At 45.1% G+C, this 22,748-nt stretch overlaps 1 protein-coding gene across 2 annotated transcripts in view; it reads right to left on the bottom strand.

Moving 5' to 3' along the window:
- The window catches only part of TBC1D22B (TBC1 domain family member 22B), a 78,051-nt gene that overhangs the window by 10,425 nt on the left and 44,878 nt on the right, over positions 1 to 22,748 (bottom strand). For both annotated transcript variants that reach the window (XR_013534201.1, XM_002746498.5), the window contains exons 9-12: positions 9,936 to 10,042; positions 9,107 to 9,182; positions 6,152 to 6,279; positions 5,777 to 5,872 (exon numbers count right to left, since the gene is read on the bottom strand). Coding sequence is in view for 1 of the 2 variants with exons in the window: in XM_002746498.5 (XP_002746544.1) it covers positions 5,777 to 5,872; positions 6,152 to 6,279; positions 9,107 to 9,182; positions 9,936 to 10,042 (407 nt within the window). In the remaining variant the exon portion in view is untranslated. The remainder of the gene's footprint in view (positions 1 to 5,776; positions 5,873 to 6,151; positions 6,280 to 9,106; positions 9,183 to 9,935; positions 10,043 to 22,748) is intronic.

Below are 22,748 nucleotides of genomic sequence, written 5' to 3'. Positions count from 1 at the left end.
TTAGGATTACAGGCACACGCCATCACACCTGACTAATTTTGTGTTTTTAGTAGAGCCGAGGTTTCACCATATTGGCCAGGCTGTTGATCAGTTCTTGAAATCCTGATCTCAGGTGATCTGCCCGCCTCAGCCTCCCAAAGTACTGGGATTACAGGCATGAGCCACCGTGCCTCTTACTTCTGTTTTCTAGGATCACAGTGGCAACTGACAGATGGCCCTGTCCTCTGGGCAGATATTGTCATCTTCAGGGCCACAGTTGGGTAACAGAAACTCCATTTACTTCCTTGGTAGTACATAACTGTACATGGTGGTAACGAATTGTGACTATGTAAAAATGACCTATATCAGCAGGCTGGGTGCAGTGGCTCACATCTGTAATCCCAGCACTTTGGGAGGCCAAGGTGGGTAGATCACGAGGTCAGGAGTTCGAGACCAGCTGGACGAACATGGTAAAACTCTGTCTCTACTAAAAATACAGAAATTAGCTGGATGTGGCGGTGCACACCTGTAATCCCAGCTACTCAGGAGGTGGAGGCAGGGGAATCGCTTGAACTAGGGAGGCGGAAGTTGTAGTGAGCTGAGATCACGCCACTGCCTCCAGCCTGAGTGAGACTCCGTCTCAAAAAAAAAAAAAAAACCCACATCAAAATGGGTGGATGTCTTCTACCCATTTTGATGTAGATCATTTTTATACAACCGATTGTCTATTTCGTAGGTAGATTTGCACGCTGTTACATTGTCTCCACCATTTACTTTCCTCCCAACCCTTTGACAGTGGACTCATGACATAAATCTTAAGCATGCACCATGATGACTTTTTACATAAGTACACACCCAAGTAATCACCACCCAGATGAAAACAGAGAACACGTCCTGTGTCTCAGAAGACTCATGTTCCTTCCTAGTCAAGATGGCCTCCCCAGCCACTGATCTAACTGAAGCTTGAGAGCTCCACCAGGGCCCAGGCGGGGTTCTAGGGCTCCACGGACAGGCCCAGAGCTGCTCTTCACCCATAACCTGCGCCAGCCCTGGGGACTCCCTGCTGCAGTCCGCCCTGGAGCATTAGAGCCTCTGCTTCCCCCAGGGATGTGTGGGAGCTGATTTCAGGCCACTTGTGGGGAGAGCATGAAAGGGCAGCAGGAGGTCATAGATCTTTCTGGCAGTGGAAGGAGAAAAACCCAGGAGTCAGAATAGGAGGAGGTCACAAGGCAGACCCTGGGAGGAATTCTTTTTCAGTTTTAAAACAACAATTTTTTGTTGTTGTTGCTAAATATTTCTTTGTGAGGAGAAAGCCTGCTAGCAACCTCCAATGCAGCGGGAGAGATGGGGAAGAATAAATCTTGAGGGGAGGTGGAAACATAAGCAGATCCTTGCCTGGGAACAGCCACCAAGTGAGTTTATCTCAAGAGCTCCAGGAAGCACCTGGCAGGCCTGGGTCTGACAGGCAGCAAACAGTGGTTCAGAGAGTGGATTTCAGGCCTCTACCACTCACTCGGGTGAGCTTGGCCTAGTTACTTAATCTTGCTGTGACTCAGTTTCCCCATTTGTAAAACAGTGGTATTATAGCCTGCCCTGTAGGATTGTGGCAAGGATGAAATGAATTAACAAAGGCAAACATTTAGAATAGTGCCTATATATTAAAAGTGCTAAGAATTCGCTGCTATTAGATTGAGCCTTATGAAATTGCCAGTATTCAACCAGTTTGATCTACAAAAATAATTGCGTGTGATTCAACTTAACAACTTTTTTTTTTTGAGATGGAGTCTCACTCTGTTGCACAGGCTGGAGTACAGTGGCATGATCTCAGCTCACTGCAACCTCTGCCTCCTTGGTTCAAGCGATTCTCCTGCCTCAGCCTCCCAAGTAGCTGGGACCACAGGTGTGTGCCACCATGCCCAACTAATATTTTGTATTTATAATAGAGATAGGGTTTCACCGTGTTAGCCAGGAGATTGATGGTCTCAATCTCCTGACCTCGTGATCCCCCCACCTTGGCCTCCCAAAGTGCTGGGAATGCAGGCGTGAGCCACTGTACCTGGCCAACCTAACAGTACTATTACAATTCTATTACACTAGCCAAGGCTGAGGGCAGCAATTGTCGAGAGCCCCCTCCTACCACACAAAGAGGCTTTGGCCTGGCTCTGCCGGCAGCTCTCAATTCAAGCAGCCCATGGGCCCGGGAAGATCCAGCCACTCTGCTCCCAGGGTACTATGTGCAAATGTGCCTCAGGTTCCTTTGCCCAGCACTCTCAGGAAGGAAACCTCTCAGTGTGATCCCCTTTGTCAGTTTTTGGTCCCCTCTGCCAGGCAGTGGCCCTAGATAACTGCTTGCCCAGGGAGAAGCATGCATGCACCCTTCTTGCTGGGGGCTTTCACCACACTGGGACCCTGCCTTTTGTGCCTGAGTACTCTGATGCCTCCTCTCCATCCCAGTTTCCTCATCCAGCTCAGCAGTTTCCCCCACTATGAACTTAGTATGGTTTACTCATTATGTTAAAGCCACTTAATTAGAAAAGTGGGTTTCTAAACTTGCTTCATTGCTTCCAGGACTCATGAATACACTAAAGGTAGTATTAATATTAGTGATAATAAAGTCACCGTTTTGAGGACTATACATCAAGTACATCATTCTAACTGCCTCACATGTATTTGTTTTTTTAATCTCATCACAGCCCAAGGAGGTAGCTGCTATTGCCCCATTTATAGATAAGAAAACGGAAGCACAGAGAGACAAGTTACTTACAGCTGCATGTTTAGGGAAGTGGGAGAGCCGGTATCTGACCCCAGGCAGTCTGGCTCCAAAGACCATGGTTTAACCACTGTACTATTTTGCACAGTCTCCAACCTTGACAGGAAGAGATCTGCTTCCTCTCTGAACCCCTTACTGGCTCCCCCTTATATCTGGCTCTTTCTCCCTGTTCTCGAAGTGTAACCAGTTGGCTGGTCTCCTAAAACTGCTGCAGCTACACTTTTATTTCTGTAACCACTATACCTGGATTTTCTTTCAGTCACTTAGTGTGGCTTTTAGCCCTAATACTTTTCTCCCAGGCTAGGCATGTTTGGTTTTTTATAATACCTGTATTCATCTACAGAGCTTCCTTCACAGTGAATTCACTATAAGCCCCCCTTCAGCAGTTAGGATACACGTGCCTACTTTCTCTGCAAAAGTCATACCCAATAGTTCACAACCTTACACAATGCTTTGTACTCTTGTTCCTCACACTTCTGCTAGGATTCTGTCTTCTAAAGGGCACTGCCTGTCTAGCCTAACAGCCAGGTGCATTTTCTTCTTTTATCATTCATAGAATTTCAGAACTGTGGGGGTGGGAGGAACTTTTCACCTAATCCAGTTTAATTGCCTATTTTATTTTGTCTAAAAGAAAGACATGAGACTCCTCCATGAACAGGATTAATTGAGGTGTTAATATGGCAGCAGACGACAGCCCCAATGCTGTTCTGTTGGGTATTTCCAAAGACCTCAGACGTCCCAGATAACTGAAAATGCTACCCAGGAAAGAACGTCTCTAGGATTAACGTGGCTGTAAAGTCACAGAGTATCGTCCTCTGTTCTGTCGATACTGTGAACTGCGAAAAGACATTCTAGGAATTGTCTCCGCCTCCCTGAGCTGATCTGGAAAGCACTCTTATCACATCGGGCAAAGCTCTGGGCATGGCTCAGAACTAGACTAAACTTCATGCTCTTGCTATCCTGCTCCACCTCAACCACATTAACAAAATGGATAGCTCATCCCCGCACACAGCCATTCCTCATTTATCCCAGGATGCCACACATGCTGCTCACTGGCAGAAGCCACGGTTCCTAATCAGTGGCCTGCAGCCTTGGCACCATGGTCTCACAGAGGTCCACACATCCACTCTCCTTTGTCTTCCAAAGCCCTTACTTGGGCGAGCTGGGTCCTGTCTTTCCATCTATCTGCTGAATATGCTTCTGTTTTTTTTTTCTTGACACCTAACACCAATCACAGAGTGGTAATGCTCAGGGATCACATGGAGATGCTGCCACTTTTTAGACCATCTATGTTATGAGTTAGAACGAGAAAAGCATTCAACTTTGTCTGGCTTTTCCCTCCATTTTTAAAAGAAGTATATACCTACTAAAAACAAACCAAAAAAACTTAGTTCAGAAATGTACAAAGCATAAAAACAATACAACCTCTCCCCTCACCTTAATGATTCTCTCTGCAGAGCCTGACAATCTCTCTCCTCAATCCTTATTTCCCTGACCCTGGAACAGCTCCTAGCCCATCCACCACCTAGGCCCTTCTTGAGTTTCCTATATAGGGATTCTGAAGCACCCCCACCCAGGGGTTCCCGGAGGCTGGACTCTCACTGGTCATCCCCTCTCAGCCTCCTCTGCTCCTTGACCTCTTCATGTAATCATGTAAAAGTATGTCAGGGCTCGGGCCCTGGTTGCCTTCTCTGTCCACCCTTACTTCCTTAGGGATTTCATCCTGTGTGCTGGCTTTAAGTGGGGTCTAGGCAAAAGTTCCTAAATTTATTATAGGTCCAGTCCAGATCTCTTTTTCAAACTGCAGACTCAAGGTGTATTTGCCTAGTCTGCATCTCCATTTAGACATCTAATGGCACTTTACATCTAGTATGTCTGAAACTGGGCTCTGGCTATGGCCCTGTAGCCTTCGCCATAAACTGTAAAGTCATCCAGACTCACCCTTTCTGTTGTACTCTACACCCAATTCAATGGGAGATCTTGTTGGCTCTACTTACTAAATAGATCCAAAATCTGGCCACTCACACCTCCACTGTCACCATTTAGGTCCCACCACCTTCATGTCTCATTTGGAGGACTACAGTAGCATCCTGGGCAGTCTCTCTGCTTCCACTCTTGCCCACACCTACAGTCTACATAGAAGCCAGGTGCCCCTATTGAAACATAAGTCAGATTGTGCCATTTCCCCCTGCTCATGACTCTCTTAGAGCTCCTCTTCAGAGTACAAGCCAAAGTTCTTAACAGTGGCTACAAAGTCCTCTGTGATCTGGGTCCCTGTGACTCCTCTGACCTCACCTCTTCCTACTCTTCCCCTGGATCACTCTGCTCCAGGCCACACTGGTGACCGTCATGATTCCTTCAACAGCTCAGGTATGCTGCTGCCTGAGGCCCTCGCACTGGCTGTTCCTTCTGCCTAGATGCCCTTCCTGCAGATGTCCATGTGGCTCGCTCCTTCACCTTCCCCAGGTCTTTGCTCAGATGTCAGTGAACCTATCCCGACTACTTTATTCAAAATTGCAACCTGTCCCTTCTCTACCACCTAATAAAAACTTTACCCTGCTCTACTTTCAAAAAATAGTATTTCTTAGCACCTTCACATTCTTTTAAGTTTACTATTTACTACGATGCTGTTTACTGTATGTCTCCCCACAACTATCAGAGTAGGTAAGCTTTGTGAGAATAGAGACCTCTCTCTGTTTCACTTCCTGATACAGCCTTTGTCTTTGACAGTGCCTGGCATTTGGCAAGCATTCAATAAATGCTTGCCAATAAGTGACTGAAAGATCTCTTAGGCCTGCCCAGTCACTCTGCAGCCATTTTGGTACAAAGACCTTTCTCACACGGAAGAGCTCTGGGCTCCACTGACTTCCTACCAACTAAGAGGATGACGCCTTACCAGCACCCCTTCTCCCTTCCTACTCCCAGCCAGGTATCTGCTGTGGCACTTTCTGTCTGTGCTGCCCACTGAGGGGCAAACACCCATTCTAATGTTCATTCCCTGCCCACACTGAGCAGTTGACCACTCACCTGGAAGTCTTCCTCATCTAAGATCTCTTTCCTCCACTTGATCAAGAAGGCTGCACATACGTAGAGATGAAAGTGAGAGAACCCTTCAGGTTCAGACTGGGAAGCAAAAAAAATAGAGTTAGGTCTCCCAGCCCTGACAAGGATTCAGCTCTGGTCTTCCCAGTTCCATTCCTTCCGGGAGGAGGGTAACTCTTTCACGGTTGGGCAGATAGAGGTCTGAAGAGACTCAGCAAAGGCCCTGCCCTGAGGCTAAGGCAGACATGGAAATAGAAAAGGGGAAAGGGGAACTTCTAAACAGCTACGCTCTACAACAGGGCAGGGAGCTGGGCACCTCAGGGACAGCCTGGCACAGAGATGCCGGGGAATCCCTCCTACCTGGTATGTGTCCCACAGGCGGATGGTGCAGCGAAGAGGAAGCTCCCGCATAAGCAGGTTGTTCATCCAGCGGAAGGCGAACTGCAGGTATTCCACCTCGTACCTCCTGAAGTGATTATGTACCTGTTCTGAAACACAAAGCATCATTGGGGATCATCAGCCTAGGGGAGTGGACCCTGAAAGGACCACAGGAGCCAAAATAGCAGCTCTCACTTCTACTGCCCCCTCCCCATGGGTAAGCAGACACAGAGGGGGCACATAGGCATCTTTATGTTTCATTCCATCATCTCACAGCAACTCTGCATGGTTAACTCAGTCCAGCAGACAGAACTATTTTAATATCCGACAGTGATGTTCTAGGAGCCCCGCCTCTTTCGCGGGGCCGCTCTGGCCACAAAGCAGAGGTTATGAGGTTTACTTGACTGCTCGACCTTAGTACTCATCAGAGAAGGAGATAGAATGGAAAAGAGCCTTGGAAGCCACCTTGGCCACCCTCCTACTGGCGAGGTACTCCTCTTCAGCATCCCCGACAGATGGCCAGCCAGCAGGGACGTGAACACTGCCATGGAGAGGGGCTCACAAACTCCACTCAAGGGCAGCCTCTTCCACTGATGCATGAAGTGTTTCGCCAGAAAGCGCTTCACCATATTCAGCAAAACCAGCTGCCTCCTCACTCCCACCCCTTGGTGTTCGTGTGGTATTCTCAGGCAAGCCCAAACAAACCTTATTGCTGTTCCACATGACAGCTCTCCAAATAATGCTTAATGGGATTGTTTTCTAAAATCACTGGCCTCAGTTTCCTAACCTATAAAACGGGGACAATCATTCACACCTCAGAGGGTTTTAGAGAAGATCAACGAGAAAACACAAGTAAAGTACTTACAGTGGCACCTGGCATGTGGTAAATATTTCAAACAATTCTTAAAGAAGAACTATTAACAATGATTGTGGCCAGGTGCCATGGCTCACACCTGTAATCCCAGCACTTTGGGAGGCTGAGGTGGGCAGATTGTTGAACCCAGGAGCTCAAGACCAGTCTGGACAACATGGCAAAACCCCATCTCTACTAAAAATACAAAAATTAGCCAGGCATGGTGGCGCACATCTGTAATCCCAGCTACATCTATGGTTCCAGCAACTCAGGAGGCTGAGGTGGGAAGATCCTTTGAGCCAGGAGGTCAAGGCTGTAGGGAGCCAAGATGGCACCACTGCACTCCAGCCTGGGTGACAGAGCAAGACTCCATCTCAAAAAATAACAGTTATTTCTGGGGAGAAGAATTTAAGGAGAGGGAGAATTCCTACCTTATCACCCTGGCTGGAGTACAGTGGTGTGATCTTGGCTTACTGTAGCCTCAACTTCCTGGGCTCAAGTGATCCTTCCATCTCAGCTACTCAGCCTCCTGAGTAGCTGGGACTATAGGAGTGTGCCACCATGCCCAGCGCTTTTTAAATGTTTTGTACAGATGGGCTCTCACCATGTTGCCCAGGCTGGTCTTGAACTCCTGGGTTCAAGCAATCCTCCTGCCTCAGCCTCCCAAAGTGCTGGGATTATAAGTATGAATCAACACTGTACCCAGCCTGTTTAAATTTTTGTGATGAGTAAGTATTACTTCTACAATGCAAAGAAACACCTGATATATATATATTTAAAAATACACTATTCCAAAGTACTATGCCTTTATGTATCATGTTTTTGTAAGGGCGGAAAAAATAAGGATAGGGCAGACAGTGGCAGAAACCACAGCATCTGCCCTTTGGAACCTGATTGATGACCAGCCTCTGGCAGCCAGCTTATCCCCCAGGAGAGGGCAGCATATACCCTGTGCTAGGCTCCGGGTGAGGGATGCCAGAGACCTGCACGAGGGCCCCACCATGAGGACTAACAGCTGGGCCAGAGTGATAAGGCACAGCGGAAAAAAACATTCCACATGTGACATACGGGAAATAACTGAAAAAACAAATGGGCTCAGAAGATTGAATGCTAAGTCATAAAATAGAGTGAGTGGAACAACTCAAGGAAGGTTTTCATGAAAAGAGAAGCTGGGAAAAACGAAAGATATACAATGTTGGGGGGTGGGGGTGGGCAGCAGGTAGGGGAGAAAGGCTTTGCTTGGGTGAAGCAGTAAATCCAAAGGAAAGCCTGGGAATAACATTTGTTAGCTAGTGTCAGGACAGGTAGAGTCCTATGGGACTACTACAACTTAACTAGCGTTAGAGATCCCAGTGGCTTCTCTCCCTGGGCCTCAGTTTCTTCATCAGTCATCAGCAGAGCTTCCTGAGTTGTCCTTTAGTTCTAACATTCTATGAGTCTAGGCGAAAGGTGAGGAATTCCTGTAAGGCTGTTGTTCCTCAAAGACATCTGCCTTAGCAAGAGCCGTATCTCAATTTCCTCACCCTAGGCAAGACCCAGGAAGCTGTGGAAAGTCCTGCTGGCCAGGCCTGAGGACCATGTCAAGCCCAGAACTCTGAGTTACATCACGACATGAAGGACAAGGCCAGACCAAAGGCTGGAAGCTGAAGGCAACAGGAAGCCACAGGAGGCTTCAGAACAGAAGAGGGACGTGGCAAGAACAGAGCTGCAGAAAGATGCAGTTGTGTGATAGATAGTTTAGGAGAGAAGAGTATGGAGGAGGCAAGTCTTTCGAGAAGGAAGTTGGACTAGAGCTGTGGCTGGAGAAATGGGGAAGGGGTGAATTGAGGAGAGCTGCTGAAGGAGAACTGATAGAGCTTGGTGATAGGAAACCAAGGGGAAAGAAGAACTGGAGATAACAGCAGAGTTCTCACCTCGCCTTCCTGCTGAGATGTGTGAAGGATGCTGGTGCTGCCAGCAGCACTGAGTGCACTGGAAAGGATCATCGCTAGGAAGACAGCTGAGGAGAGGACCCACAAGTACAACCGGCTCATATCGGAATCAACTGTGCTATTGCTGGAGAACTCTTCTCCCTTTGAACCTACCATCAATCCGGCTGACAAGCTCTTCCAGCGCCTTCACCTTCTTCTGGATCCCTGGTTGTGCAAAGGTGTAGTTATCCTGCGAATGACACACAGCGAGGGGTGAACATGGACTCTAAACAGTTGTGCTATCAAATGATGTTCACTGAAACATGTTTAAAAGTTTAGTCTGTTTTCCAAAGCTAGTACCAACGGCCAGTGACAGTGTTCCGGGAAACAAGGGAATGTATAGAACAACAGACAGTGGGGAAAGCCCAAGGGAGCCCCGCATTGTGAAAGCAAACCCACATCCTTGAGGTGTGCAGCAGAAAGGAGCAGCCTCCTCCAATGACAAAGCCAAGGCAACATGGAGATTTCTTCAGACTCCAAAGGACACTACACCCCGTCGCTGTTGGTTTTTTTTTTTTTTTTGAGATAGGTTCTTAATCTACTGCCCACTACAGCTTTGACCTCGTAGGCTCAAGCAATCCTACCACCTTAGCCCACTGAGAACCTGGTACTGTAGGCCCACACTACCATGCCTGGCTAATTTTTAAAATTTTGTAGAGATGGGGTCTCTCTATGTTGCCCAGGCTGCTCTTGAACTCCTGAGCTCAAGTGATCCTCCAGTCTTGGCCTCCCAAAGTGTTGAGATTATAGGCATGAGCCACCATGCCTGAGCCCCACTGCTGTTTTGAAAGCTGTAAAGCTAATGAAGAAGGGCTGAGATGGACCAAAAGAAGGAAGAGACATGGTGGGTGGGCCTGCTTGATACAGAAGAGCAATAAGGAAACCAAAAGTCTGCTGGGAGCCCCTGGACCTAGACGTCCCCACAAGGGCAGAAGCAGCTCACCTGGATTCCATCTAGCAGCTTGCTCATGCACCAAAAGCTGTCAGCCTCAATGCTTCGCAGCATGTCTTGAGACAAGTTGGTCACATCAAAGTTCTCCACATCCTCTTCTGTAAAACAAAAGGTGAAGAGAGTCCAGAGGTCTTATCTAAAAATGGAGAGAGAGAGATAGATTCTAGTGTCTTCAATGGGGTCTTTAAAGCGAAGGGAGGACCAGGCTAACCTGATGTCAAGGAATGAGGGTCTGCCCCTCTACTCCCTGTGTCAGGCAGACAAATGTGTCCCAGGGAAGTTCTTGAAGCTCTCGTTACAACACTGGACCGGCCATTTCTCATGCTAGTCCCATCATGTCCAACATATCTTTCTCTTCCTTGGCATTTGTTCACTCAGTTTTAGAAAATGATACTTGAGTTCTCATGTTCAATGAATTATACTCAGCTCCCTGGAGATGGCCTGGAAAATTTCTTTGATTTCAGCTTAGTGAGCTGTCTAGCACACTTATACTCATACACAGAGAGAACAGCTGGGATCAGAAAGCCCCAACAGTTCATTTGAAAGATGGAATTCCCAAGTTCTGATAAGGCAGATCCACAGTTTTGCCACTCAGAAGAAAAGTTATGGGTGTGAAGGAAGATGAGTGAAGCCTGTGAATGCTTCCAGGACTTAATTCCAACAAGATGGTATTTCTCAAGATGGGTTCTACAAAATATCAATCCTACAGGACACTCAAAAAGAAAAGGGGGTTCCACAGACACATATGGTTGAGAAATGTTGCATCAGATATTCCCATCTTGGAGACTGGCAAAGATCACAGCACACAAAAGGGTCTGAGAAGTTATCAGAAATTTTGCAGTAAGTAAATCTGCTAAACTTTGTTTATCCAGCATTTCCCAAGCTTATCTACCCATGAGACCTCTTTGGTGAGGACTATCTGCTAGCTTTCTCATGGAAATCTCCCACTGAGTAACAGGAGTCAGAATTTGTCTCATCTGAGATGCAAATGAGGAAAACATAAGCAGCCTTCCAGAAACCGGAAGAAGAAAAAGGTCGTGTGATGTGTCCTTCCTAGCCCGTGTTTAGCTCCCCCTTCCTGTCACATAGAGGTGAAGTAGTAAGAAGCGCTGTTCTTGCTCAACAAGAAAGTCCCTGTATGCCTGTCAGAGGCCACACACAGAACAATCAGACCCTTGAGTTCTCCACCAGACACTTTTCTCCTCAGACGCATAACCCCTATTCTGGAAACAGAATGTTCACTGCAATCTCTTGTGCTACAGAGATACAGGCATTAGAAAAAATGTATGTAGCCTTTTTTTTTTCTTTCTTTCTTTTTGAGACAGGGTCTCACTCTGACGCCCAGGCTGGAGTGTAGTGGTATGATCTTGACTCACTGCAGCCTTAACCCCCTAGGCTCAGATGACCCTCCCACCTCAGCCTCCCAAGTAGCTGGGACTACAGGTGCACAACCACGCCCAGCTAATTTTCTGCCATGTTTTCCAGGCTGGTCTCAAACTGCTACACTCAAGTGATCCTCACACCTCAGCTTCACAAAGAGCTGGGATTACATCTGAACCTCCTTTAAAAACTCTCAGATTTTTATCCTGTTTAAAGAGCTGTTTTTGTTTTTGTTTTTTGAGATGGAATCTCACTGTTGTTGTTGCCCGGGCTGGAGTGCAATGGTGTGATGGTGGCTCATTGCAACCTCCGCCTCCAGGGTTCCAGGAATTCTCCTGCCTCAGCCTCCCAAGTAGTTGATATAACAGGTGCCTGACATCACGCCTGGCTAATTTTTATATTTTTAGTAGAGACAGGATTTCATCATGTTGGCCAGGCTGGTCTCAAATTCCTGACCTCAGGTGATCCACCCGCCTCAACTTCCCAAAGTGCTGCAATTATAGGTGTGAGCCACTACAGCTGGCCTAAAGAGCTATTTTAAAAATGAAGATCAAAGGCTGAAAAAAAAAAGAAAAACTTTATTGAGAAGGGTGGGGTGCTTCATCAGAAAAGCCATGACTCAAGGAATAACCTAAAAAATCCAACTCGAAGGCCAGCTGCAGTTTATAAAGTGCTAACTACAGTGCCCGGCACACGGTAGGCACAATATGGCTATCTTAGATGACGTTTATTACAAACTTGTAATGACATGAAAAAGCATGTCACAGTACTAAGGAGAAAAGAGGGGAAAAATTATTTATGGCCTACTTTCAACTAATGTACATACAATATTTATGTGCTTATATAAGCACAGAGGAAAGACAAAATATCGCAAGTTTCACAGTATTCCCCAGGTAGTATGAATAAAGGATTTTATTTTCCTAAAGCTTTATTGGACTTCTCAAAATTTTTATAATAAGCATAATTTTTATAGTCAGGAAAAAAATGCACAGTATTTTAGAAAAAAAAAGTGCCACAATTGACTACATCTGCCTTTTATCATCAAAAAAAAAAAAAAAGAATATTTTATAAAACACTAAGCTGGCAGAAACTAAAAATCCAGATAGCGTATAAAGGTCAATTTGAGAAATCACTTTTTTTTTGTTTTTAAAGACTCAGTCTCCCTCTTGTCTGCTAGGCTGGAGTGCTAAGGCACGATCTCAGCTCACTGCAACTTCTCCCTCCTGGGCTCAAGTGATTCTCCTACCTCACCCTCTGGAGTAGCTGGGATTACAGATACCTGCAACCATGCCCAGCTAATTTTTGTATTTTTAGTAGAGATGGGGTTTCACCATGTTGGCCAGGCTGGTCTTGAACTCCTGACCTCAGGTGATCTGCCCACCTCAGCCTCCCAAAGTGCTGGGATTACAGGCGTGAGCCACCATGCCAGGCCAGAGAAATCACATTTTACTTTTCTTTTTGAGACAGAGTTTTACTCTTGTCACCTAGGCTGGAGTGCAATGGTGCAATCTCAGCTCACTGCAGCCTCTGCCTCCCAGGTTCAAGTGATTCTCCTGCCTCAGCCTCTCAAGTAGCTAGGATTATAGGTATGAGCCAGTAGGCCCAGCTAATTTTGTATCTTCAGTAGAGACAAGGTTTCACCTTATTGGCCAGGCTAGTCTCAACCTCCTGACCTCAGGTGATCCACCTGCCCCAAAGTGCTAGGATTACAGGTGTGAGCCACTGTGCCCAGCCGAGAAATCACATTAGAAAAAACTCTTCCAGGAGATATCATTTTTCTTTAATTCCTAACTTAAAACATTTACTATGTAGTGTTTTTTATATATGTAAGTATATATACATATTTTAAAATATGTTTGTATATCTATGTAAATAGATACACAAAGCTATATTAAAATATAATTATATCTAAAATTATATTTAACCTATATTTAAACATAATTATAATTATATAAAAATAAAAATCATATAAATATATATTATAAAATATATACAATTATATTTATATATTATTTTAACAATATTTTAGGCTGGGCATGGTGGTTCACGTCTGTAATCCCAGCACTTTGGGAGGCCAAGTGGGAGGCTGAGGTGGGTGGATTACCTAAGGTTGGGAGTTCAAGACCAGCCTGGCCAACCTGGAGAAACCCCATCTCTACTAAAAATACAAAATTAGCCAGGTGTGGTGGCGCATGCCTGTAATCCCAGCTACCCAGGAGGCTGAGGCAGGAAAATTGCTTGAACCTGGGTGGTGGAGGGTGCAGTGAGCTGAGCTCTCACCACTGCACTCCAGCCTGGGCAGCAAGAGCAAAACTCTGTCTCAAATAAAAGAAGAAAGAAAGAAAGAAAAACAACAAAAAAAAGTTTTCATCATTTTACCTAATATTTTACATGTTTTATATTATATTTTAAATATTATATATTAATTAATTTAGTTAAATTATATTGGGCTGTAAAACCCAGCTCAGGATCTTCCTTTGACTTTTTGCTTCATGTTCCAAGGCCTGAGTTCCTGTACGTACCTCTAGTTCATTGCTGCATGGTGTGCCTCCATCATACTTTATCCATTCCCCTGGGGATGGATACCCAGTTTGGCTCTAACTCTCATGACCATAAACGATGCCCCAAGAAACTGTTTTCTTTGAGAGCTGCTCTGGGTCACAGGTTCATGCAGACTCTTCTCCAGGGCCAGCCTCACAACAGTACACAAGGAAGGAGAGCCCCTACCCTATTCATGAGCATGACTTCTAATCCATGCTAGGCAGCAGCAGCTCCTTCTTTAATAATAGGGTTATAAGAAAAAAGTGAAACCCACAAGGAAGGATCGAGACAAAAACTACCCCCATTCCTCATACATATTTCCCAAAGGAAGATCCAGAGCTCCATAATAAATTGAAGGGTCTTTTCCAACTTGGGGATTTTAGGATTCCAGAACATTGCATTACAATGCAAATGCAGGCAGAACTGGAAACCACATATGGCAGGGTATAAAGACAGAAAGAGCCCTGGTTCCTGGGGGCAACAGGAGCACTGCTGTCATATCAGCCCTGGGGACCTGTGGCTTTTTGTCAGACAGAACAGCAAGCACATTGTCTGCTAATAGCAGACTCTGGAGCCAGACTACAGAGCTCAAGTCCTGGCTCTGTCACTCATTAGCTATGTGACTTTGCACAAATGACTTTACCTTCTGTGTCTCAATTCCTTATCCGTTAAAGTGGTAACATCAGTCCCAGTGTCATAGGATATTTTATGGATTAAATGTTAGCTAATATATGAAAAGTGCTAACAACAGTGCCTGGCATAAAATAAGCATTACATAAAAGTTAGCTGGCATAATTATTATTGTTACCAAAGGGACAAATACACTTCTATCTTATGTAAGCCACTGGCCCTGTCTTTTTTTTTTTCTTAAGAGACAAGCTCTTACTATATTGCCCAGGCTGGTCTTGAACTCCTCGGCTTAAGTTATCCTCCCACCTAAGCCTCCTGAAGTGCTAAAATTACAGGTGTGAGCCACCATACCCAGCCAGCACTGGTACTCTGGATCTCTGTTATTCACAGCCAAACTTAATCCTAACTGATACACTTACCATCCCAAAACACACCTTAAAAATAAGTCAATTTTCAAAGTTCTCTACTTTTGCCTTTCATCTTAAGGAGGAAAACCTGATTAATAACATGAGGTCATAAGTTGGTAAGGTGCCATGCTCAGTAACTGTACCAACTCCAAACCTGTAGCCATCTAGGGAGCAAAGGAACAACAGACAAGGTGCTAAACCCTATTTTGGAGCCCTGAATTGGGGGCTGTTGTCTGCCCACTAGCCCTTTGTTTTCACAGCCAGTGAGATAGTTCCCTAGCATTGCGGAGAGTGGGAGGGAGGGTTTAGTTCTATTTTTCTGCCTGCTGGGAGGATAAAATTCAAACATTTAGTCAAAAACTGAGCTGAGTACACCAGCAAAAAGCAGCGCAGAAAGGGAGGAGGAAATGCTCTCTGAAGGGCTTCATTCAGCATAAACAATCTGTTCAGAAGGATCATTAAGCGTCCACTTGAGGAAATTCAACATATAATTGAAGCTGAAATGGGAAACCATGCCAGCAGTGTAATCGAGTGAGGGCAGAGTCTTTGGTTGTCATGGCAGAGCATACAGTAGCCAGGACTCAGATGGGAGGAATTGAGATTTTAAGGGATATTTTATGGCTATTTTAAGAGGCAAGGCATCCAAAAGGAGGAAACCCAAAAGCTCTTTATAAAAATCAAATTGCCCACTCTGGGTCTGACAAAGAACATGCCCATTTATTAGCTGATGAAATGTACTTGAGTGATGGTCCAGTCAACTGTTTATTTTTCCGGGAACTCTAAGCCCCAGTCCTAAAATATCAGCTTAATACATGCCTCAAAAATTCCCTGACAGCTTTAGGAAGAACTGGTTTTGCCTGCACTGACAAGATTAACTTGTCTATTCACTGCTCTGGGCATTTCCCAGGAATCATCTGAGGTCTCAGGACAATTTCTAGCTGTGATCTGGTGGGCCAGCATGATTCACCCTGACCAGCCAGACCAAGAGGCTCCAACGCCTCGGCTGCAGATGGCCTTTCTATTTTCCAAAGCTTCTGGTTACCTGATTCAGGTCCTTGTTGTTGTTTTTTAAATGGACTCCTAAGAACACCTTGCATATTTTCTGATAACAAAAGTAAACTGAGAAAAAGCAAAAAATCTTTTCAACCATACAGCTAAAGAACCTCATAAAACAGGAACAAATACTTCATCCCGAAAAAAAAACGGTTTTAAGAAAAGTGTCAAGAATTCATCTTATCACTTCTGTGTAATAATTTTGAACTGGTTCAAATGCTATATATAAACGTATTATTGGGTGTTATGCATCTGACATTTTCAGGCAAGTACAGGATGGCAGTAGCTGAGACAATAACACCACTGCAAACCTGTAAGTTTAGAGAGGGCAGAGGCCACTTGCAAACCTGGGAGAGCCAAACCACCTGGCAAAGACAGGGGAGCTGGTCTCTGAGAGAGATGGCCACTCCAATGAGATGGGTGGAGGAAAGGCTTATTCTGAAATTTCCACAGAGAAGAGACCCACTGGGAGGCAGTTCATGTTTCTGGCTGTCAGAGGAGACATGCTGTTTTGAAGATGCTGCTTAGCTGACCATCCGGCATTCTGACATTTTGCCTGTCAATCAGGTGGTGACTATTAATTCAGAATGATACATGAACTCTGGCTGCTCAAGTGTGGCATAGCCCAGTATACAAGTATCATGATGTCCTGTTTAAAATTAATTTTAAAAACCAACATACTACCAAGTTTTTGCTATTTTCCTTAGGTTGCTATATTACTTTTACTTTTATTTAGCAAACATTAGTTGCTGCTGGTTATGTCAGCCTCCTAAAATTGGCTATAGGATCCCAGATTATAAGGATCCAAACTGAGTATTCCAGTTACGGGGCAAAGGAAGAGGAGGCAAAGGAGAGGCAAGGTCCAGTGCATACTTAACCTTCTAGGACCTGCCCAAAGACCACTCACAGAGACAGGCAGCAAGTTACTAAGATGCTGTGGATGTGAAGAGGCCCTGGGAGGCTCAGGGCCCCCAGTGCCAATGTCAGCTGTTCACAAAGGCTACTCATGTAGGCTAAAATATCTTGAATATGTTGGCTACCTCAACTTCTTCTCCTCTGTTACAATTTCTCACTTATCCCTGGGGTCAGATGAAGGACAGAGAACACTTGCACACCACACATTGCTCAGCTCACTGCCAGGGTAGAGGACCAGGCAAGGTCTTATAATCTCAGAAGTAACAAGCCACAACTTGTCCCTGGAGAACTCGTCTCCTGCAATGACAAGAAATCCAGCACTGGACATCCCACCAAATGCACACACTGCCTTCAAGTGTAACTGAAAGCATCTGAGCACCCTGGCTGGGCTATCTACACACATTGCTAGGAAGAACCTCAATATTTCTCAGCTGCCTATCACATAGGAGGCTGCTTCATCTATGAAGATGGGCCCAGGAGCCAGCTTGAGTCCCAAATAGGGTGGGTGCTAAAAATTCAGCATCAAGTCCACTCCCTAATTCCCTCCAAAGCAACAACATTAAAGTAGAAACTTCTTACTATATGATTCAATTTAGGTAATGCTTAGAAATAGGCAAAACCAATCTGGGTGTTAGAAATCAGTGAAGTAGTTACCCTTGCAGGGGCAGGGGAGGAGAGGATGGGTTAGGGACTAGGAGGAACACAAGGGGACTTCTGAAGTCCTAGAAATGTTCCATGTCTTGATATGGGTGTTGGTTATTTTGGGGAAATTCATCAAACTGTGCATGTATGATAGATGCACTTTTCTAAATGTATAATTAAATATAAAGGTTAAAATTTAAAAAGCAGTGAAGGAATGTCCTCTTGAGACAATAATGAAGTTTGTCCAGTTTCATATTTGGTCTAGCCTGACAGGGAAGAGCAGACCGTGGAGAGCTGATGTCATGTGCAAAGAGTCAGATCTAAGTTGGAGGGTGCTGTCTCCCAGGACTGAGCGTGGAGGGTGAGCACAATCCACAATAGCCCAGAAGCAAGACAAGGCAACGGGATCCATAGTACCTTTTCTTTGAAAATGTGAGTGTTAACTATTAAAAATTAACTGCACAGCTCACTCCCTTACCTCCTTCAGGACTCTGCCCAGATGTCACCTCCTCAGTGTGAAGGTAGCTCACCACTGGGTTTAAAGTGCTCCCAGACTTGCCAGCGTGGCACATCCCTGTCCCTCTTTCTTGCTTTGTTTTTATCCATAACACTTAATCTCAATCTAACAAATATCTATTTTTTTCAATTGATTGTCTGTTTCTGCCCACCAGAAATTAAACTAAGAAAGTAATTTTTTTTTTAGCCGAGCATGGTGGCGTGCACCTGTAGGCCCAGCTACTTGGAAGGCTGAGGCAGGAGAATTGCTTGAATCTGGGAGGCAGAGGTGGTAGCAACCCGAGATTGTATCACCACACTCCAGCCTGGTGTCAGAGGGAGACTCTGTCTCAAAAAAAAAGTGATTTTTAAAAAAAGTAGAATTATGCATAGTAAACTGTACCTATGTGCAGAGTCCTGAGTCTTGACACGTTTATGTCTATGGCTTGAAAAATAAATTCCCCTGTCCAAATAGAGAACGTTTCCATCATCCCAGAAATGTTTCCTCATACCCACTCTCAGTTCATCTCCTACCACAGGCAAACTTTGTTCTCATTTCTACTGCCATGATAAGGTGTACATATTTTTAACTCCATATAATGCAAATCATACAGTATATACTTTTTTTGGCATCTGGTTTCTTTTGCTCAGTTTCATGGTTTCTGAGACTCTGCCATGTTGCTGCACTTGGCAAGTATGTTCTCATTTATTGCTAAGTACTGTTCCGTAGTATAGGTATCTGTTCTCATATTATTGATATTAGAGTTGTTTCCAGTTTTTTGTCGGTATAAAGTTGCTGTGAGTATTTTTGTATATGTCTTTTGGGTCTCTAAGCCTTCATTTTCCTTGAATAAATACCTAGAAGTAGCAGGCAGGGTTTTTGTCTACTTTGTTTATTGTCATAACCCTGGTGCCTAGAGCAGTACCCTGCATGTGCTGTGCTCATCAAGACTTGCTGACTAAGTGATGGTGCTCCACCTCCATCCCTCAGTGGAGAGGGTGCTTTCAGCTAACTCACCATAGTATCAGAAAAGTGTAACTCACTGCCCTCCAGTGGCCAAGCCTAGTGAAGCTATACCAATTCCTGAGTATTCTGCAGTTATCATGGAATTTTCATTCTCTCATTCATCTAGACATGTGTGGAATGCCTATTTTGGACACCAGAATGAAGGTACTGGGAATATGAAGATGTTTAAAATAGTCTACGGCCTCAAAGAACCAGAAAGGCTGATGGCAGAGAGTAGGCGGGCAACACAAACAACAACTGGCGAGGTAAAGTGCCACAGGAGAAATCTACAGTGACAGAAATAGCACTATTGGATGCCGGGGACGGGGAGGACCCCAGAGAAGGCTTCTCAGAGGAAGGGGAGTCTTAAAGGGTACACAAATATTAGCCCAGGAGATAAAGAGATGGTGCAGAACAAGGGCTTTACATTCACAGTGTCCATTTCAGATAGTGGAGTTTAAGGGGTGAAGCAGGAAGAGGATCAGAGGGCTTTACATGCCAAGTTAGAAAACCCGGGTATTTAACCTGTAGGTGATGGAACACTAAGTAAGGATTTTTGTCAGAGGAGTTGTGTGGGCAGGTCTGTGTTTGAATGGTGTGGAAGATGGGTGTGAGGGGATAAAGCCAGGGGTGAGAAAACATGTTTGGCTGGTTCAGCAATCCAGGCCTGACCTAGGGCATGCAACGTGAGAATGAAGAGGAAGAAGCAGATCAAGAAACATTTAGGATGTAAAATCATCAGAGCTTGGTAAATGATTGGATATGGAAGAGTGAGAAAACCGAATCATGAACGCTTCTTAGCATTTCCGACTTAAGTGACAGGACATGCTGCCAACTAAGAGAAAAGGGTGCCTGGGTAAGGGAAGAAGAAGAGCTGAACACTGAGTCTGAGGAGCCTAGGAATAGCAAAGATTCCCTGCAAACTACTGTTCCCTCCTTCGTCCTTGGTGACAGGACCCCTAAGGATACTGGCCACCTGGGACAGACTGTTTTCCAGCCTCACTTGTTTGCTAGGTGTGTCCACAAGATTAAGTTCAGACAAAAGAGAATCAAGCCCCTTGTGCAAGTCATGCACAGCCCTCAGAAATGTTCTCAAACACAAGAAGTATGCCTTGCTTCCTTTCCTTCTCCATATTGGCTGGGAAATGGATGTGATGGCTGGAGCACAAACAGCTCTTAGATCATGAGAAAGAAACGGCATGCTGAAGACTGCAGAACAACAGAGAGGAACCTAGATCTCGGATATTTCTGGAGCAGCAGATAAGTCCCGGATCACTTACCTCTGGACTTTTAATGTGAGAGAAATAAGCTTTTCTATCTTACTTAAGGAACTGTTATTTGGGTTCCCTGTTATGTGCAGCCTAGCTAATCCTAAGTGATCATCTGTGACATAATCAGGTGGAAATGTCATGCAGGGAACTGGACACAGTCAGAGGTCTGGGAAGGACTTCCTTTCTGAGACTTCCGTTGCCGTCATGTTTCCAGGTAAAATCTACAGTGAAAAATCCTACTGTGCTGTTTCATGTAGAGGAAAAGAGAAAAGGTTATTTGATAATTGATGCTGCATTTTATACCTAAAAATATCATCAGATACCACTCTTCTTTTGAAAATAGGAAACATCATGAGCTCTGCTCTTCTACATGATTTCCTTATATGCATCACTTCTGAAGTTCCTGTTAAGCCGTTTATTTTGACGACTGCCACACGGCTAATTATATTGGACCTTAGTATTTTCAGAGCTAGATTAATATTGCCTAAGCCTAAAAGCTCTTGGAGGAAAGAGTTTAGAATTATCCCAGTTGGCCAGGTGTGGTGGTTCACGCCTGTAATCCCAGCACTTTGGGAGGCCAAGGCCAGTGGATTATAAAGTCAGGAGTTCAAAACCAGCCTGGGTGAGGCACGGTGGCTCATGCCTCTAATCCCAGCACTTTGGGAGGCCAAGGTGAGCAGATCACCCGAGGTCAGGAGTTTGAGACCAGCCTGAACAACATGGCGAAATCCCATCAAAATTAGATAGGCATGGTGGCACATGCCTGTAATCCTAGCTACTCAGGAGGCTGAGGCAGGAGAATTGCTTGAACCTGGGAGGCGGAGGTTGTGGTGAGCTGAGATTGTGCCATTGCACTGCAGCCTGGGCAACAAGAGTGAAACTCTGTCTCAAAAAAAAAAAGGACCAACCTGGCCAAGATGGTAAAACCAGGTCTCTACTAAAAATACAATTAGCCGGGTGTGGTGGTGGGCGCCTACAATCCCAGCTACTTGGGAGATGGAGGCAGAGGTTGCAGTAGTTGAGATTGTGCCACTGTCCTCCAGCCTGGGCGACAGAATAAGATTCTGTCTCCAAAAAAAAAAAAAAAAAATTATACCACAGTCTCAGAGATAAGATTCCAGAGACTTTATCTCCCCAGGGGTGACAACCCCCCCCCCCAACCAAGCACTGTCACCACTAGACCCAGACTTCAGCAGATAAAGAAGCTGCTTGGGGGCAAGGCTAGAACTATAGACGACTTCTTTATCAACTCACAGAGGAATCACTGGTCTCGCTATTTCCAACTACTTTACAACAAACATGACATAAAGTATGAAGCAGGCTTAGATATTATTATTAATTTTTTTTGAGACAGAGTTTTGGTCTTGTTGCCCAGGCCAGAGTATAGTGGTGAGGTCTCAGCTCACCGCAACCTTCACCTCCCGGGTTCAAGCAACTCTCCTGCCTCAGCCTCCCGAGTAGCTGGGTTTACAGGCATGCACCACCTCTCCCGGCTAATTTTGTATTTTTAGTAGAGATGGGGTTTCTCTATGTTGTTCAGGCTGGTCTCAAACTCCCAACCTCAGGTGATCTGCCCGCCTTGGTGTCCCAAAGTGCTGGGATTACAGGTGTGAGCCACCGCACCCAGCCCTCAGGTACTAATTTTTAAAAATGATAGAGGTGGCAGAGAATAGGTAGGGGAAGAGATATGAGAGAAGCTAAATAATGTCCCAACGACATGTGGACTCCACAGCTTTACTAGGGCAGATCCCCTATGCTATGAATCAGTGAGATCGGGAAGTGGGGTAAGGCTGCCTCGAGAGACCTGTCCAGGATAACGAGGGCAACTGCTGGCTTGTTCTATAAGAAAGATACTTCAGGCCTCTGCAATAGGGAGAGTCACACCAGGAGGGCCAAAGCAAAAAAACTTTGATGGCAACTGCCTCATCCAGATATGCCACCATGAGAGAAGCAGAGAAGCATTATTGCCCAGACAAGAAAATTATGCTTGATGGCCACAATATTATATCTATCTCTGTTCAAGAAAGGCGTGAGGCGGGGGAGAAGTCTGTATTTCTTTGAAATGTAATTTATATCTAGCAACTGATAGGTAAATAAGATGTAGTATATCCATAAAATAGAATATTTGGCCATAGAAAAGAATGAAGTACTGACACGTGCTACGACATGAATGAATCTTGAAGACATTATGCTAAGTAAAATAAGCCAGACACAAAAGACTCCATACTGTGTGATTCATTTATATGAAATGTTCAGAATAGGGAAATTCCTAGATACAGAAGATTAGTGGTTGCCCAGGGATACAAGGGATGGCAGGCTCAGGGGTGACCGCTAAAGGCTATGAGGGTTCCTTTTGGGGTGATAAAAATATTTTAAAATTGACTGCGGTGATATGTAACTGTAAATATACTAAAAATTATTCACTGTGCCCTTTAAATGAGTGAATTGTTTGGTATATGAAGTA

This window comes from Callithrix jacchus, chromosome 4 (assembly GCF_049354715.1).
Source record: "Callithrix jacchus isolate 240 chromosome 4, calJac240_pri, whole genome shotgun sequence".
NCBI lineage: Eukaryota > Metazoa > Chordata > Mammalia > Primates > Cebidae > Callithrix > Callithrix jacchus.
This window is presented reverse-complemented; position numbering and strand designations above follow the sequence as displayed.